This window comes from Pipistrellus hanaki, assembly GCF_964339955.1.
Source record: "Pipistrellus hanaki genome assembly, chromosome: 2".
NCBI lineage: Eukaryota > Metazoa > Chordata > Mammalia > Chiroptera > Vespertilionidae > Pipistrellus > Pipistrellus hanaki.
Genome location: NC_140504.1, coordinates 68276411 through 68296336, shown reverse-complemented (window position 1 = coordinate 68296336; position 19926 = coordinate 68276411). Strand labels below are relative to the sequence as shown.

Below are 19926 nucleotides of genomic sequence, written 5' to 3'. Positions count from 1 at the left end.
CACACACACAAAGATGCTTCTAGGGCTAGATTTCCAAGCATTCCTCAGGGCTATAGGATTATCACTGCAGCTTGTCTGTTTTATAAACATACTTTAATTTAGTTTTGTAAGAAACTGCCAAAGGAGCTTTCTTTAACTAAATAACAAATCAGCCACTTGAAAGACATCAGTCATCAACCTTCTCTGTGGGAGTATTATTATTATGAAACTAAAAACAGGCATTCTTTCTTAAGTGCTCCTGGATTTTAATTATCAAATTTGAATGTCACCAGATATTTAGTGAAAGGAAAACATCAATTTTAATAAGCTGCCTTAAGACTGAAAACATAAAAGGTATTCAACCATAAAGCCAAGTTCACTTGAGTCTTGTGAGTTGGCTTACAGTAATACAATAGTTACCACTCTCAGGAATTTATAAACATTTGATGAACTCTATGCTGCAAGAAAAAAAGTCTCCAATTTTAATAATAATCAAAATATAATGTGTGTATAATATATAATTTGACTTGGAAGAAAATTAAATGCATTGCAATAAAAATTTTCACAGCTAATAAACCAGGAGTTGGGGGGTGGTATTAATACAGTACTGAAAAAAATTAAATAAAATAAATAGCAAATAAATGGATAAAATGTAAACATTTTATTTAAAAACTATGAATTTAGTTTAAAGTTATACCTAATAACTTGTACGCTTTTGTATTTTGAAATTGTACCCCAAAAAGGAAACTGCTGATGAAACCCCTTTCACTTTTTACTTACATGAAAATCAACAAGAAAATTACTTTGTATCTGGTTAGCAAAGAACCACGGATATTTAGCCATGAAGTCTTTAACAGTCAGATTCTGCAAGTTCTCACCTGCCCACTCTCACAGACCCCCTTTGTTTAATTTGACATTTGTCTAAATAACTTTTTTGTGGTCTCTACTTTCACAGCGTGTTAAAGAAATAAGCTCCTTCGTTTCCAAACTTTAGAAAAGTATATTCACATTTCCCAGATTCTGAAATATGAATAAAGGCATTCTTATCAAAACTTAATAAACTTTTTACTCGTTTATGATAAATCAATGTCAGGAAGGTAGTCACGTTTTCTAAAGAAAATCCCATTTCCTCCCTGGCAGACACACTTTCTCTTAAAAGGACTGACTAGTATTTGTCCTTGGAATCCAAGTTATAGATTGTAATTTTAAAATATTAAAAAGTAATATTTTCATTCCTCTAATCTTTTGCTAAAATAGAAAAAAAATGCCTAGGATACAAACACATATAGAAAAAAGTTAAATAGTAACTATGTATGTTTAAATTAAAATATTTGTGTTTAAAAAAGCATCAATAACCTATTTTGATTTATTAAAAAATCATTTTTTTCTTATCCCATGAAATGCAAAAGAACTGCAATTTTCACCATTTGTAAATTTAAAAAGAGACATAAACTAGGTTAATTTTTAAAGTGTAAAATTATTTTTAAAAAGAATATAAGCCATTCCCTTTCCTGTATAATAAATTATATTTCATAGAATAAATATCATTCGCTAGAGCACAAATTATTTTTAAAAAAAAGACATAATCCTAAGATTAATTCTCCTGCAAGTAATTATTGTGATAACAAAAACAATATTTTTACCATAAACTTACTGAATTTGAAAAACTATAAACTGATGTAGCAACAGCAGCATTCATCTGAAACAAACTACAACTTCCTTTTATGACGTTGAATGAATTATCTGAGCCAAAAAATATAATGAATATCCAGAAAACAATTTAAAAGCTGAAAAAACAGACTGGAGTCAGGAAACCAACAAGGTCACAAAGACACTTGGGGCAGAAATGGCCTCAGACCGTGAGATTGCTGTACTCAGTTCATCAGCACTCTTTCCTCACTTCCTGCTCCTATGCACAGAGCTGCCTCGGAGAAAATGTGGAACTACGTGACACTACAAACAAGGCCATTAACCTGTGAGGTCCAGTAGTAATTAAAACTATTACATAAAGCCCACGTTGTGCAAACAGGTCAATCTCTTTAGGTGGTTAAACTGAAAACCCATGAGGAATTTCTGAACTATTTCGATGACCATGTAACCAGCATGTTTTGTGTTTATATTGTACAAACATAAATATTTAAATTAATGCAACATTATTCTTTGGCCAAAGCAATGTTGTCATACAGTGGTATGAGGAAAGAAAGTAGGTTTGTTTGCAGTTTTGTGTGTTGTCACTTTTATTATTATTACTGTGGTAACTAATGTTTTTAATTCAACTTTTTACTGAACCATGTATCTTTAATATGTCACTTCCACAATGTTTTTGGTACACTAACTCATAAATCACAACACAGATATAAACAGCAAGCCAAGTGATCTGCAGTCCTTTAGCAGGAAAGGCATTTTATTAATGTAACAGGTTATACATTTTTCTTTCTTCAGCCAAATGGTCAGTGGAGAAAATATTTTTTTCCTGAAAGATTTTAATAAAGGTTATCCTTTTCTAGAACTAATTTTTTTATGTCAAAATCCTTGTAAAAAAAAAATCTTAATTGGAGTGAATATAATTATACCAACTATACAAATTATGGTTTGTTTCTACAATACATGTGCACAAGAAAAGGTCCAGGGCTTTAAAAGACATAAAAAATAACACAACATCTATGTGTGTCTCTCTGGCACAAATATTTTAAAAGCCTTTATTTTCTTACAGATAGGTTATCAAACACAGAGCTATTTAACACCTCAGTCAACTTTTGGTTTTGTTTCAGTGGTTATAAACTAGAGGGTGAGAGGGAAACAATGGGTTATAGCACTCTGATTCACTGAAGCAGTTCTAAAATATGGAAAATCTGAATATCCTGATCTGAATATTAGGCCACCACCTCTGAGTGTTCTTAAAAACAGTGCCCAACATCAGGCCTTGCAGAGTCTGTGATTAATACATAACTTTTTATATGAAATAGTACATTTTATTATTAAAATGGTCATCTGATGAAACTGCCAGTCAAGTCACCAAAGAAAGGCATTCTATCAGTGTTTACATTTGTCAGTGATCACTATCTTCATACCCATTTGCTTTTGCCACTAACACTTTAAGCGATAAGATGTTTGTTTTCTTCTCTGTACTTCAAACTATAAATTACCCCTTCTCCACAAGATCCTTAACCTCCATTCCACACATATGCACAAAAACATTATGTGTGCCAAAAATCACTGAATTACTCTTCCAAAAAATACCAGCTCAGAATGGTTTAGATACTCAGCTAGAGAAGCACGAGCTCAGGGAGAGGTTCAATTATAAGTAGAAAAAAGAAAAAACCATGGATGAAAAGTGATACAAGAGAAAGAAGAGATTACTGTAAAAGTCGAGCAAAGCATGCAGCCTGCCTCTACAGAAATCACTATTCCACCTATTCTCAAAGCAAGAAGCTTGCACTATGTGCCTTAGGACCTATTTCAGTAGTAAATAAATATATCTATACTTTATACCTCTTGCCTTCTATACAGGAAATACATTTTGTGGCATTTACTATATTTATCTTTCTATTTGTTTGTATTTTTATCACATATATGTTGTTACTTTAAAAATTCAGACTACTCATATTTTCACAATCAGTTAAAGCAAAAATAGTTCAAAATTGATACATGAATTTTACCCATTTGCCCTTACATTTAAAGCATCCACAGAGTCTATTTTTAATACAATAGGAACGTTAAAATAAACATTTGGATTCATATACTCATCTAGCATAATTTTCTTCAATAAAGTACTAAATCACTAGAGAAAATACTGATTTACACAATGAACTCCAAGTTAATATTTCTACTATAACTGTCCTACATTTTTAACCTAATAATACTAATGTACTTAGTGACATCATTTATAGAATTAAAAATATAAATATATTTTAGGGAATTTATAATATTCCCAATAATTAGTGTATCATACATGTAATAGCCATTCTACTAAATGGAATACTCTATTGCCTAACAATGATAATCATTTTTTACTGTTTCTTATATAGTCTATAGAACAAAATGCCAAAGAGCTCCTATATACAATGGCACATTTCAGCCTCAGTTTGCATTTGGAATCCTAAGGGAATCTAGAATTGAGAGTAAAAACATATTACTACCAAATAAAAAAAAATAAGTCTAAAATCTATGTCCTTGTTACAATGGACCAAGATATTTATCAAATGTAAATTTTGTATAAACACAGCTGGCCACAGAATACTATCAGAATATGGAACATGGATGACAATGAAATCTAACTAGGAATGCTAGACAAGCACAAATACTAATAAACTTTATCTTAAGGTTAAATTTAGGAGAGTGAAAAAATTTAGACACTTACAACACAGAATTTAAATAGTATCAATGTAATCAGTCAGCATTATGCAATCTATTATCATCTATAAAAATCTATAATCAATCAAAATTTATAGAGTCCCTATGATATGCTCCTACACAAAAAGTCACAAATATAAAAATTTATAAATGAAATAGTTGTTATAACTAATGAGTTAGCAAATGTTTCAAGTTACTATAAAAGATGTAAAAAGTGGGATACAAGTTTACCATATTACAAATTACTACAACCAATTAAAACACTGTATCAACTCAAATTCCTGACCTAGAAGTTACACACCTTCTCACTGTCCTAATATCCTAAAATGTAAATTTTAAGAGACTAGGAGGAATTTCGGGGCTATTAAATCTGGGAATTCAGGGCTACTAAGAACTGTAAAGATATTTCTAGAAAAACTTAGTTTTATTAGATCAATGGTAGAACTACGAAGTGAAAATAGAATTTAAAAAATATATTTTATTGATTTTTTACAGAGAGGAAGGGAGAGAGATAGAGAGCCAGAAACCCCACCAGGGATGTGCCCGAAACCAAAGTACATGCCCTTGACCAGAATCGAATCTGGGACCTTTCAATCCGCAGACCGACGCTCTACCACTGAGCCAAACCGGTTTTGGCTGAAAATAGTTTTAAACAAACATCTAGCATCTCACAATCTTGGCCATTCTTGAAAGGCCTAAGAAGAAATAATCACCTGGATACATCTCTACCTTATTTCTGGTTCCTTCTGGCAATCCAAACTGCCCTGGGCAGTCCTGTAGAACAGTCTTAAGAGCTTTAAGCTAAAAGGCAACTGGAAGATTTACCACATTCAAGATATATAAACTGGTCCAAGAATATTGTGATGAAATCTACAGTTATATAATTGGCTGGACTAGTATGATTATGTTAGGGATCATCACTAATTTAAAGAGCAAATTATGAGTAAATAAATCTTTATGCCATTTTACATTTGGGAGAGGGTTTTCCTATGTTTAAATAAGATGATTTTATTCTCTCTGGACTATTTGTTTTTTCTGGTATTTACAGATAAATTCAGAGTCTGCATACCTAGGTAAATTAATTTTTTCTATACAATCATATGTATCATTAGGCTAATTTTTCCAACCTGAAAGAAACATTAGAGATTTCTTAGAGATTTTTCTATATATAAAAGGAAAATAAATTCCACAGAGGTTAACTTAAACTGAAATTCAACTGAACTATGTTAAAACATCATATATTTTAATTAATACTGTCTTTGTTTTTCAGTTTGGAAATCTAAGTAAAGTAGCACTACCAGTGAATATTCCCAATATATTTAAAATACCCTAGAAATCAAATGATTTGTTATATTCTTTACTTGGTTTAAGGTACCATAGATCATAAAATTTAACATTAAATTAGCCAAACAACGAAGCTTTAATGAGGGGTCTCTAATTCAAAAATTATAGACACAAAATAAGGAGTCAGTTGCTGTCTCCTCCACCCTAGTCCAGTTTCTCACTTAATAGACAAGTATGAGAATGGAAACTACATCTCTCACCCACATCTACAACACCCACACATTCAATCGAGACTCCATCTTAAAGACAGTGTTTCTTATATCAAATACTGGTGGATGTGGAACAATAGGAAACCAGTAGCAATGCAAAACATTACAGCCACTTCGGAAGACAGTTTAGGAATTTCTTACGAAGCTGAACATAAGCTTACCATAAGATCAAGCAATCATGCTCCTAGGTATTTATTCAAAGAGCTGAAAGCTTATGTCCACACAAAAACCTGCATATGATTAATTACAGCAGTTTTATCAATACTTGCCAAAAACTGGAACCAAGATGTCCATCAACAAGTCAATGAATAAGCAAACTGTGGTCTACCCATGTAATTAGTATTACTCAGTGATAAAAATAAATGAGCTACCAAGCTATGAAGACATGGGAGAACCTTAAATGCATATTGTTAAGTGAAGGAAGCCAGTCTGAAAACATTACATTATTACGAACTTTCAATAATATGACTTCATAAGAGGGTTAAACCATACTGAGGAGCAAAGGGCATTTTATAAGCAGTGAAACTATTCTAAGATGATACCGCACTAAAAATTACATAACATTATACATCTGTCAAAACCCACAAAACTGTACAACACAAAGAGTGAACGTTAATACAAACTATGAACTTTAGTTAATAATTCTGTATCAATATTGGTTCATCAACTGTAACAAATGTACCGCACTATACAAAATATTTATAATAGGAATAACTGCATATAAGAGAGAGGGTACTTTCCAAGTAATTTTTTTATAAATCTAAAATATAATATCTATTTTAAAAAAATAAGAACACTCTCTCACAAATTAGCTATTACCACAAATTTTTGTAAAACTACAAGGTCTAGATAATGTGAAAAGTGAATACACAATTGAAATGACATTTCCCCAAAGTAAACACATTTTGACATTTATGCTACCTGTGAAACAAAAAGCAACATAAATGACTTTAACACTAAGAAATAAAATCCAAAATAGCCTTACCTGTCCTGTGACTGCTCCTCGTACATCCTCTCCTTGCCTTCTTTAAAGAGTCTTATGGCCCGCTTCGACTTTTTCATTAGACTATCAATGTAGATTTTAAAATATTCATTCTCACTGAGTTGGGCAAGTTTCTGGTTGTCATCGTATTTATTCAATATAAGTCGTAAATGCTGATATGTATCAGGTAAAATATCAAGTATATATGGTGGGCTATTTTTCAACTGAAGTTTGGGATTTTGGCACAGTCTGACCTGAAAAACAAAGACAAAAATAAAACATGTCATATGAACCACAAATACTTTTTTTTATAGAGATACTTAGTAAGCTATGTACTATTTCTTTATTTTCCATAGTATGAATTTTGACTTTAAATTATTAACACCAGTCTACAAAGAGTTGACAAATATCTCTTAATACAATTAAAATCTATTTCCTTCTCCTCCTATTCAGTTTTATTTTTTTAATTTAATTTATTGAGGTGACATTGGTTAATAAAATTACAGGCCATCCTCGGGTTACATTGGACTCGACTTAAGTCATTTTGTGGTTATGTCACCATCTCCCATATATATATATATATATATATATATATATATATATATATATATAAAAGTTCCACCATTTCAACGTAATTTACCACAAGTAAAGGTCAGGAATTGTTATCTTTCTTTTAAATTTTTTTTAGTTTCACTTCATTACTGCTGTGCATGTGCTCCATGTGAGTGACATAGTAGGTGCTTATGTAGATAGGTTCCGACTTATGGCGAAAAATCACATTACTCAGACATAACTCGAGGACCTACAGTATATAGTTTTCAGGTGCACAATTCTATGGAACATCAGCTGTATATTGTATTGTGTGTTCATCACCCTAAGTCAAGTCTCTTTCTATCACCATTTATTCTTCCTTTACCCTGTTCTACCTCCTGCTAACACCCTTTCCCTCTGGTAATCACCATAATGTTGTTTATATACATGAGGTTTTCTCTGGGTGGTGTTTGTTTGTTGTTTTTGTTGTTTTTTTGTTTTGTTTTTGGTTTTTTGGTTTTTTGCTCAGTTTTACTTCAATCATACCTTTACTTTCAAGTCCTAAAGTTTTCAACTTCTCGTCTACAATGTCTCATTGTTCATGAGTTAATAGAACTCCAGGGTATTAATTATTGCATACCACTAACATTCTCTTTTTAAAATAAAAATGAGGAATGAGACTCTTCTGCTGGTAACTAATGTTTCATATCTATATATTATTTTACTACATTGAACTCCTAGGTAAAATGCTTTTATAGATTTTAATTAATGTTTTATATATTGTTCCTAACCCTAAGGAGAATAAAACATAAGTGCAATTTTAATAACTGAGTTATTAGGTAGTAAATGGTGTCAGGTTAGAACGAGCCTTTTCCACCACCCCAGATTATCAACCATGCCTATAAACCTGTGTTACAGTATAACCACTCAGTCATTCCATCAGGTGCTGCACAACCACTGGGAGTACATTCACTTTCACATGTTCTTGTGACAGGGTATAAGGAACCATCCAATTATTTAATTAAATAATTGGGAATTGCTTAAGATCATACATAGAGTGAACTTGAAAAATATACACATACAGGCACATTTACTGAAAAGCTAATGAAGAGTAAACTTGAGGTTCCCTCATACACCTGGCTCTAAGGCCTTCATTATTACTATCATTATTATTATTATTATTATTATTATTATTTTGTAAGATTTTCAAGAGCAAGACATTTTAAACATAACTGGCTAAGACTGCCATCTTTTTCTAATATGACTTTCCTTCCATCACACGTATCCTGTTGGTTGGCAATGGAGTAGACATGGGCATTTATGGAATCAGGCTAATTAGAATTTGGGCTGAAGATACATTTAGTTTAGCTTTAGTGGAAGGTACATGTGAAGTGCACAGTCATTTCTAGAATTAAATTACTGCCAGCAGTTGTAATAAAAGAATAGCTTCAGAAATACTTTAAGTGCCCACAATACTGACTAGCCCAGCATAGGAGCAGGAAGGTCCAGGTCAAATCCGGTCATCTCAGTGTGTCCAGTGGATAATGTAAGAGAATCAAAGTATAAAATGTACAAAGTGGAAATTCCCTGATGTTTGTGAATTTCTCATACTTTTAAAGTATGACTTGTTATAACTTTTTGTTCAAAGAAAATTGACCTTCATATCCAATTTTGTATTTATACTTTTGTATATATTTTTTTAATTAAAAGGTCCCCTCCAAATTTCAGATCATGCAAAACTTGCATCCACTGCTGGATACCCATAAAAATGCCTGGGCCAAATAGAAAGCAGCTGAATAATACTACTTTCAAGAAACACAAACAAAAAAATAAGAAGCCCTGGCCAATGTAACTCAGTTGGTTGGATGTCATGGCATGCACCAACAGGTTGCTGATTCAATTCTCAGTTAAGGCGCGTGTCCAGGTTGTGGGCTGGATCCCTGGTAGGAGGCAACAGATTGATGTCCCATACTTGACATCAATGTTTCTCTTTCTCTCTCCCTCTCCCTTCCTCTCTAAAAATTAATTAAATTTTTCAAAAACTCAAGAAAACAACAAATGAAAAGAGTACTCTTAAACTTATTATCTCTCTTGCTTTTATAAAATAAAAAACATATAATTTTTTATGGGGAGAAAAAAATCTTCCTCAAACTATCAAGCATGAGCCCCTACCTTAAGACAACCATTTATTACATTCACTGAGAGCATCTTCATATCTTCCTCTTTGTTGTATACAGTGCCCAAAACAGAGCTGTCTAGCATATAGTACAGAACTAATAAATGAATATACAGATGACTTGGTTAATTCTGGAATACCACATACCATATATATACATAAAGTATATATGAAATACATAAATAGTATGATTATATTACTTCTCTGTTTTCATGATTTAACTACACTAATATTCAAATCAATAACCCAAAGGTATAGGCATAGTTTAAATGTAAAAACTTCCCTAAAGTCTGAGTAAGTCACAAATATGTAAATGATTTCAGAAATCCTAGTTGAAATAAGATACAGTTTTTCAATTCTTAAGACTAAACAATAGTATCAAAAGTATATACAAATTTCAAAAAGATCTCTACCAACTTCCTCCAGGAGCAGTTAAATTTCAGCACATAAAACTTGGTACAACATGTTACAATTTAAAAAATTATTAACTTGTAGTTAGGGAACTGGGCAATTGCAAATTCATTTCCTCTATTGTTGAATATATTAATTGATAAATAAAAAATTTCTCCCAGGTACTTTTTTCAGACATTGCAAATAACTATTCTTCAATAGATTCGTTTAAATGTTATACATTTTTAATTAACTATATATTATCTACCTAATCTTTTTCTCATTTGCTTTATTTAAATCGTAATTCTCTCTGGGAATTTATTGTTTCATTCAGTAATATTGTTTGAATTACTACTATATACCAGGTACTAAGCTTTGTGCCAGGAAATTACAGATGATTAGAAGATACTTCCTGCCTCAAGGAGTCTGGCAGAAGAGACCTAGTTCTCTATAATTAATTTAGGAGCAAGGCAATTCTGCTCTAAGGGATCTTAGTAAAGATCCTGTCCAAACCATTCATTTTCAGATAAAGCAACAAAGATTAAGGGACTATTAAGAAGTCATTAATCCAACACAAGAGCCTGCATCTTCTGAATCTCAGGCTGACCTTCTTTCTACCTATATCGTAATTTAATTAGTACCAGACATATAATCAATGATCCTTGGCTATACTTATTTACATTTTTATTTTATTCCATTTGCAAATTACATAAACTTTGGGACTCATTTTTTAATTTTACAAACCTTTGTGTCAGGCATTGTTTCAGGCGCTAGAGAATATAGAAAGAAAGAAATAACAGATCTGTGAGTTTTGTAGTGAAAAGGACTAGTGGCCTAGAAAAGAATTGCAGGAGAATTTGAGCAATGCAAAACAGGAATGTATGAAGTGCTACATGGGAGCGTTAAGAAAGGCATACCGAAATTTGTAAAAGGAATAGTCCACGCAAAGGGTGTGCAAAGGCTTCAGAGGAAGCAGAGTCCACATTGTGTGAAGAGCAGAGTCAATGCCCTCATTCGAAATCATGGGGAAACAGAAAATCCATGGGTGAGCGGTGCAAGTAGATTTGAAATTGGCTAGTCAGTTCATCAGGCCCCTACAGGTCACACAGTTTTCTAAATTTGCACTGAGGAACATGCAACATACAATGCTGAACTACCATATGCTGCTAAGCATGAAGTTCATCAGGTGGATTAGTATTAAATTCTAATTTATGACCACTCCTGCCGAAAATGAATAACCTTACACCAGGACTATGCCTTCTAAAAGGTCAAATTCAATTCAATTCAATAAATATTTATTGAGTGCTTGTTATGTGCAAAGATAGCCAAAGCCAGGGAAAGAAAAATTGCTTTTCATAAAGCAGTATATTAAGAAGAAAAATCAAGATCACCACAAGGTTCAAGTTCTGATTTTGACCTCTCCTAGAAGTACCCAGGGAATGAAAGTGGTCCCAACACAGAAGAGTTTACCAAAGAACAAATCTGCAGTCACACTTTACAATGATAAACTTTTCCGGGCATTGACTGAAACATGAAAGCATTAGTTCATTAGCAACATTCCTCTTTGCTTTTGAACTAAAAGGCAAAACACTTAGTATTGGAATTAGGCTAAAAATTGCATTATAGTCACTGACTCAAAGGATTTTAGAGCTAGCTAAAAAGGACCTTGGGGATCATCAAGACTAACTCCTTCCCTTTGAGATGACAATACTAAAACACAGAAATGGAACCTAATTGAGAGTCAGGCACTCTCTTCATTACAGTAAACAACTGCCCGGTGTATTTGTTTAAATGTATGTAAAGAATTTTAAGCAGACCTGTCTATATATGTCCGCATTGTTTGACATACATAAAAATATATGTCTAATTTATACATACTGTGTATATATATATTTTTCAATAGATTCATGTATATGTATACACATACATAAAAATTTATAATCAGTCATATCAAAGCAAAAGCACAACTATAAATACAGAATTTATAAGAATTTAAAAACCCATTAATTATTCTTAGAACACTTGCATTTAAAGAGTTTCCTGACTTTGCCTTAATTAAAATTTCCAACCAATAGGTAACAAAGAGGTATTAGGTCATCCAACATATTTCTTGCAAACAAGGTCAAACCAGGTCCTACAATGTATGAAAGAAAGTACACTGAACCAAATGGAAACTTCAACAGTAAGACATTGTGTCTATATGGTAGCAGACTTTCAGTATGAAACACACCACACTTCATGGGGCATTCAGTTATATTAAATCAAGTAAGGTACCCACAAAGTGAAATAACCATTTTTAAAGACAATATGGAAAGCCTGAAAGAATGCCTTATCTCTGCTTCTCATGTAAATGTTGTAAGAGGTTCTGTATTACAGTTACATAAGAGCACATCATCATGATAAAAAGCATCTATAAGTAGTTTGGGTTTTTGGTAGGCAGTTAGACATGAGCAGAACAAAGACGATGGGCCAAGTACAGGTCACCAGGACTAAAAGCCCCAAGTGCCTAACATCAGGCAAAACTGGGAAAACAAGGACTTCGCCCCTAGGCAACCTTCCTGTTCCAGCATATGCTAGTAATACAGTTCAGACTCTCCCCTGACCTTTCCTCGCCTGACCTACTGCTAGTTTTAGACCACCTTAGAGGATGAACAAGAGACAGAAGGATAACTTCATACAACCCCCAAACAAACCTTTGCACTAACCCCTAGGGATAACCTCTAGACTTCAGTTGTGTTTCAGCTACAGGACCAGAAAAGCAGCAAAACCAGACAAGGGATGCATGGCTGGCCTCAGGACCAGATGCACTGACTAATGACCCCCTGCCCTGGTGCCAACCAACCAGTCAGGACCCTGAAAGGAGATACCTGGAAAGCTGATGAATATTCTATTGAGATCCTCCCCCTGGGGCCTCCCCTAAAGTCTCCACCCTTAAAAGCCCTTAGGACAGAGAACCCAGCACACTGTCCCTCTCAGAAGCACACCCATGCTCTTCAAGTTCCCCTTTGCTTCCCCCAGGCCAGGCACCTTTAGCTTTCTCTCTCCTAAGCTCCAAGGCCCTTCTTTTACCTTTGTAACTTATTTCCTGAGCCTATTTCTTATAGAGCTCACTACTTCTTCCTCTCTTTCCACGTAAATGTTCTCTTATAGTTTGAATCTTGGCTCTGAACTCTTTCTTGGCCAGAACTTGAGTACAGAGGTTGCTGAACCAAGTTCTGGTCTGACCACTTGTCTAAAACCTGGAGTTATTACTGCCAACAGGTCTTTCCATTTGAATTCAGCAAATCATCACTAAGTGTACAAAAGGCAAAATGTATAAAGTATAAAATGTAAGAAGTATAAAAATAATATAAACTCTTCCTACATAGAATATCAGTTGGGCAAAATAAGAAAGTTAGCATATAAAATTGGATTTGGAGGAAACTAACAATTCCTCTATGGTTTTCAATAAAGATTTATTTAGAAGACTGATATAATGAAGCATCATTTAAAAACTAATTAGTTGTAATAAAAATTGCAATTGTATATTCATTTGTTTGCAATTTTTCTTCCAAATAAAAATGGATTCCAGCTGGTGTGGCTCAGTGGTTGAGTGTAGACCCATGAACCAGGATGTCACCAGTTTATTTATTTATTTTTTTTGTTAATTTAGCTTGAGTTTATTTTCTACTTCACCAATGAGGTCTTTTTGATATCACTTGAATTTTATTTTATTTTATTTATTTATTTATTTATTTATTTAATATATTTTATTGATTTTTTTTTTTGCCCCCCTCCTCCCATAAATACCCTCCCTCCCCAGAGTTTTATGTCCATTGGTTGTACTTATATTCCTGGTCAGGGTACACGCCTGGGTTGCGGACTCAATCACCAGTAGGAGACATGAAGGAGGTGGCCGATCTGTTTCCCCTTTCACATCAATCTTTCTTTCTCTCTATCCCTCTCCTTTACTCGCTCTCTAAAAATAGAAACATATTTTATTAAAAAAAAAAAAAAAAAAAGAATAGAATTTTCTTAAGGGTAGAGAGAACATATCTAATCACACTGGTCTATCACCTCACCTAATGTAGAATCTTGTACACAGTAGATATGCAATAAATACTTGATGAAGGGGAGGAAGAAAAAGAGGAAAGGAGCAAAGGAAGAATCTCTCACAAGAAGCTAATAATACAAATAGGAAGTCTATAATATATGATAAATCTGTCTAAAAAAGTGAGAACAAATTCATCTTATCAAATACAGGAGTAAAGATACTCTTGACTTAGTACTTGTTATAGAAGGAGACAGAATCATATGACTCCATCGAGCAGTGTGTTTGAATCTACATACCATGAACATAGACATTAGAATCAATAGAAGCTAAGATGTGGCCCTGCCATTTACTAGCTTTACAACATTGGGTCAGTTTCTTCTTCTGGAAACCTCTTAGAATGTTTAATTCTTAGAAGAGGAACTGTAAAATGCTCTGCACAGGTCCTGGTACATAGTTGACTATTTTTTAGTATTCCTTCTCCTTCCATATGCTGTTATACCATACATCACAAGATCCCTTCAGGTTTTGCAAAGGTATGAGAATTAGACCAAAGGTACTAACCACTTTTTTACCTCCTAAAATTTTTCATACTACCTGAAACTCTTAAATATGGAATGTTTTGTGCAGGAAAGCAGCAAATAAGGCTAATAAGCCCAGAGCAGTTACCTGAGCACATTATGATATAAAAATTTTAACAGGTAAAACATTTAATAATTGTTTTATTACTGCTATTGGAAGATACTATGAGTGAGCTTAACAATTATTTAAGTATGAATATGTTAAAAAACTAAAATTTTCAAAATGCTTCTTTCATTACTAGGGGGGGGAAATCAGCAACTTACAAATATATTTAAGACCCTTAAATATATGCTGAAACAGAGTAGATAAAAATAGCATCCTGGCATCATTTAAGTCACAGCATGTTTCTAAGATGATTTTCATGTATAGGGTGAGAAATTATTTCCATTTTAATGTTTTGCTTATTCACCCACTTAATTGCTAGAAGACAAGTAAAAATATATATTGTTTATTCTATAACATACAATTTTAAAACACATTGTTAAACATTACAACTATTATACCTTAAATAATTTCCTGATAACCCAAGATAAAATTTAGAAATGCTCTCAAAACTTGTGTTTATTTCCTTATTTCCCTTTTGTCTGAGTGGAAGTTAGTTATCTACCAAGGGTTTACTCTTCTACTTGTTCTTAGTCCTTCTTTCTCACCCTTGTAATCAAGGATGCCACTTTATCAATTATTTCTACTTACTTTACATCTTAAATCTTTCCCTACCAACATCCCTTAACTACCATCTACTAACATCTCCTACAGCACCCACGAACACAAAGTTATGCTCTGCTCAAACTGTTAAGGCATCATAACTTTAGAACAATGTCATGATTTTAGAACAATTTCTAAATAATCCACACATTTTTTTTCCAATCTAGACCCATCGTATAGGTGAAACTACTCTGACAGATCAACAGTGGTCTTTATTCATGAAATTCAAAGACTTCTTAAATTTTCATTCTACATGATATTCTCCACTTGAATTTGATTTTCTCAGAATTTGAAACTATCTCCTTATTGATGTTGTCTCAACCCAAGAAATCAAAATGTTCTAATTATTTTCCCACCTCTCTCCTCACTGTTCTTTGAAGCATTATTTTCCCGTCCTTGCCATCGAATTACAGATACAACCTGGCATACAGCCAAAAATTCCCATCTCTGACTTTTTCTCTTATTCTCACTTACTCTGCCTTGCTGATCTCTTACTGATCTATAGCTTGAAATGCTACCTCTATAGGCATATCTACCAAACATTTTCTCTAGTTTCAACTTCTCTCTTGAACTGCACATTCAATTTTTCTGACTTCAAAATGAATTTCACTCTGGCATGTCAAACTCAACATGGTCAAAAACAAATTTATCATGCACCAACTCCCAAGCTTCCTCTTTTTCTTCCTATGTTCCTTATATCATTAAGAGCATCACTGCCTTCAGAGTCAACTAGGCTGAAAACCTCAAGAGTCACTTTCACTTCACCTTTTCTTTCATTCTCTGTATCCGAAGGGTCACCAGGACATTTTACCTCCAAATACCTGCCACATTTGAGCCATACCTACTGTCAATTCTCTAACTTAGCCCTTCATTATATCTTGCCCAGTCTGTTTTAATTTCTCTTGATCATTATTACTACTTTTAAGTTTATTTTCTTTTAATCCTCCTTTGTAGAGTCGAGATTACACCACAGCCTTGACTTTTTCTCTGCTCAAAGACTTTAATGGTTTCTTGTCTAATAAACAAAGTTCAAATTCCTTGACAGAGTTGTAAAAGCCTCTTCGTCTTCCTATAACACACATCTCTCATTCCACAATCTCCCTTTACCAATTATTTCTTCAACCTATGTCCGCCACCTCACTGGAATGCAAAGCATACAAATTAATAGCTTGATAGTACCTCCACCATGCTGCATTCTATACCAACTGTTCACCTCTGCCACAAACTATCTCACAGCACTTTATTTATACCATATTATAGCACTTACTGCATTTTATAGGCTGGTATGATTAATTATAAATCTCTATCTCTAGAGTTGGGATATGACAAATGAATGAGGAAATCAATAGATATTATATAAAGCAACTTTGAAAGAAAGTAAGAAGTTGATTCAAAATCTGAATGATTAAAATTTTATACCAATTAAAAGATTACTAAGTGATTAAGGCTTCTGCTACATATATGCCCTATATCACAAGGATAAGCCAAGGTAACTCTTGGGAGGATTCCTTTAAGTTTGTTATTTTATCAAAAGCTTTTTTTTAAAAGTAACAAGTATCACAGCATGGATGGACCTGGAGATTTATGCTAAGTGAAATAAACCAAAGAAAAATACCATGATTTCACTTATATGTGGGACATAATGAACAAAATAAACAAACAAAATAGAACCAGATTCACAGATACAGAGAACAGATTGACATCTGTCAGAGGAAAGGGGGGGGGGGGGGGGGAAGACGTGGATGAAGATTAAGCAAAAAAAAGCAAACAAAACTCATGTACACAGACAACAGTATGGTGATTACCAAAGGGAAAGGGGGTGGGGGAAATAAATGGTGATTGAAAGAGACTTTACTCTGGATGGTGAACACACAATACAAAACACAGATGATGTATTATAGAATTGCACACCTGAAAACTATACAATTTTATTGACCAATGTCACCCCAATAAATTCAATAAAATATTTTAAATAAATAAACATAATAAAAGTAACAAGTAGCAAACTGTAGGATCACTTAATTTAAGACAAACTCAAAACCTAACTCAGTACTAAACAAAACTGCCCACATGCTTATCTATATAGGCCTACTTGGGCACATGATTCTGCTAACACAGAACAATTTCACTAAGAAAAAGAAAATACGTAAAAAATTATTTAAATATATGGTACTTCCTGTCCCAAGGGCCCAAGAAAGATATTATTCTCAAACACAACAAATAGTTATATATAATTCAAGCTTCTTCGACTGACAAACTTTAAAATATATTATGGTCACAATGAAATTACAGAAATAGAGAATGAATTATATGCCAGATTTGACAAATGTGCTAAATGTACTGAGATAAAAGGCACAAAAGGCAGTTTGGCATCATTTTCTAAAGACTTTTAAAACTCAGTAACGTAATTTCAAATAAATGACAAGAACAGTGAAACAAAATTGCATACAGGTACTCAAAATGCTTTGCTCTCTGCCATCAATTAATTATTTTATAATTTCCTGAACTGCCACACATAATCAGTACATTTAGTATCTATTAGATAGAAAATGGTTTCCTCCATTTTTCATCACCTGGCTAAGATGCTTCTGAAAATCATGTTCAGGAACCTCACATTAATAAATTATCACTCCTACCATACTGATTAGCAATCATTTCCTTACCTCACCTCAGCACTTCTAGCAAGAGTACCATAATGCTGTTCGTAAAGGCAGTGGCCAGCAGAATCCAAACAGACAACTATCTCAACAGTGGCCAGAAAACAAGGGGGCAGTTCTCTACTTTGCTGCCACTGTACTCTGTGTTAAGTCTGCATCACAGCCCTTTCCATTCTAAATGGCAATTATGCATTTTTATGTCTGGCTCTGTTGCTGGTCTCTGAAGTCCCTGACAGATTAGGAGTAGAGTTATATCTTATCTAACTTTGCAACCCCAGTATAAGCACTTAATAGGGACATAGTAGGCTCTCGATAAATGTTTTATTATATAGTGCTTAAAAAAAAAAACACCCATCTTTGCAACAGCTTTGGAATGGACTCTACATTTCAAATGTATTTGAGTTCAAATGCGTATTCACGAGTAATAGTCCTATCACTGTACCAAGTAGAAATGAACTAATTTGAAAGAGTTTGGTGTCAGCTACTGAGTTATACTAACACAGAGAACTAAGGCCAGAAAATATGAGATGCTTTGGGATATGCTACTATTCTTTTCCTCAGTAAATTTACTATGCTAATTCTATGCAACTCAAGTTTTGTTACAAAACACTTTGCATCTTGTAAGGAACACAACTGAACAATTACTCTCTTCTCCTCTCGGTGACCTTGCACAGAAAGACTTCCTTCTGAAAACATAACAATTAGAACTGGAATCTCAGTTGGCCATTTTAAATTCTAGAAGTCAGGGAAAGGGACACAGTTACTGGACCGCTTCATATCCCTTAACCCTGCCCTTTACATAACTACCAGTTAAAACTGAAATTATGATTTTCTGTTATTCACAAGCTAAATTCATACTATTGCAATTACTTTACAAAACAGTTAGGTGATGTGTCAAGGGATTAACTTTTGGATTACTAGTAAAGTTCCTGATGTAATTACTGGGACAATGTTGAGAATCTGAACTACTTCCTTCACCACTGACAAAAAAAGATGAAAAGATAAACACATGTGAGGATTGCTTGTGCACTACACAATTAAATAAAAATATATATTCAGTTAGTAATGATCAATTCCTTTTTTATTAATGTGCAATAGAATAGTAACAAACATACTGAACTCTTTTATAACGATTTATGTAGTTTCCCTCCAGAAAGCCCACGAATGTATTCATAAGTGCACAGAACAATTTTGTCACTGACAATGAAGACAAATGGGGTAAAAACCATACAGTGCACCTTTGCCAACACCCACACCCACACTCCACTAAGTAAAGACTTGAGATAATTGATTTCCTTACAAGTCAAGTTTCTCACATGAAGAGGCTAAACCCAAATCCACAAAAGGGTTAATAAAATAAACAATAGGCAGAAGCTTAGCTATTAAATATCCATCTCTATTACCATAAACCATGGTGAAATAATTAAAAGTAGATACAACTTATGTTAACCATAAGTTACAGACCAAAATTAATGGAGATATTTAATGTTTCAAAAAGAATAACTGTATGTTAACTATAGCTCACCGCTTCCTTACATAAATCTTGTTCATTTGCTGTCCTATACAAATTCTGACCACTCAAAGGCGGCGGTGGTGTGGGAGGAGCAGCTCCCGGGCAGAATCTGACCCGTTTTTTGCCACTCGTGTAACAGATAAGTCAGAGGGAAACCTTGCATTCCTTCTCGTATACCCAAATAATGATTTCAGCAACGAGTGACCTTCAATTGCATACATTTTAGAAAAGGAAAGACAGCTAGTATTGTGCCTGCCAAATGCATGCAATTTTTCCAGCTGCATACTCCTCATTCTTAAGTATCCAATGCTAAAAACCAAAACCTGACCTCAAGCAGCAAGTTGCAGTTCTGACACTATGACGTCATTCTGTCTGGACCACTTTAATATCACAATTTGAATAAATTGGCAGAAGCTTAAATAGGTCACACTGAAGCCCAAAGCTAAGGATATTTATCTGGCAAAAATATTCTGGC

The 19926-nt window shown here is 33.5% G+C and overlaps 1 protein-coding gene and 1 long non-coding RNA gene across 9 annotated transcripts in view; both read right to left on the bottom strand.

Annotated features, from left to right (window-relative positions):
- The window catches only part of LOC311618287, a 1465663-nt gene that overhangs the window by 1255628 nt on the left and 190109 nt on the right, over positions 1 to 19926 (bottom strand). The window lies entirely within an intron of this gene.
- The window catches only part of CBLB (Cbl proto-oncogene B), a 228781-nt gene that overhangs the window by 205975 nt on the left and 2880 nt on the right, over positions 1 to 19926 (bottom strand). For all 3 annotated transcript variants that reach the window (XM_084875699.1, XM_084875701.1, XM_084875700.1), the window contains exon 3: positions 6871 to 7121. In XM_084875699.1, coding sequence (XP_084731825.1) covers positions 6871 to 7121 — 251 coding nt within the window. The remainder of the gene's footprint in view (positions 1 to 6870; positions 7122 to 19926) is intronic.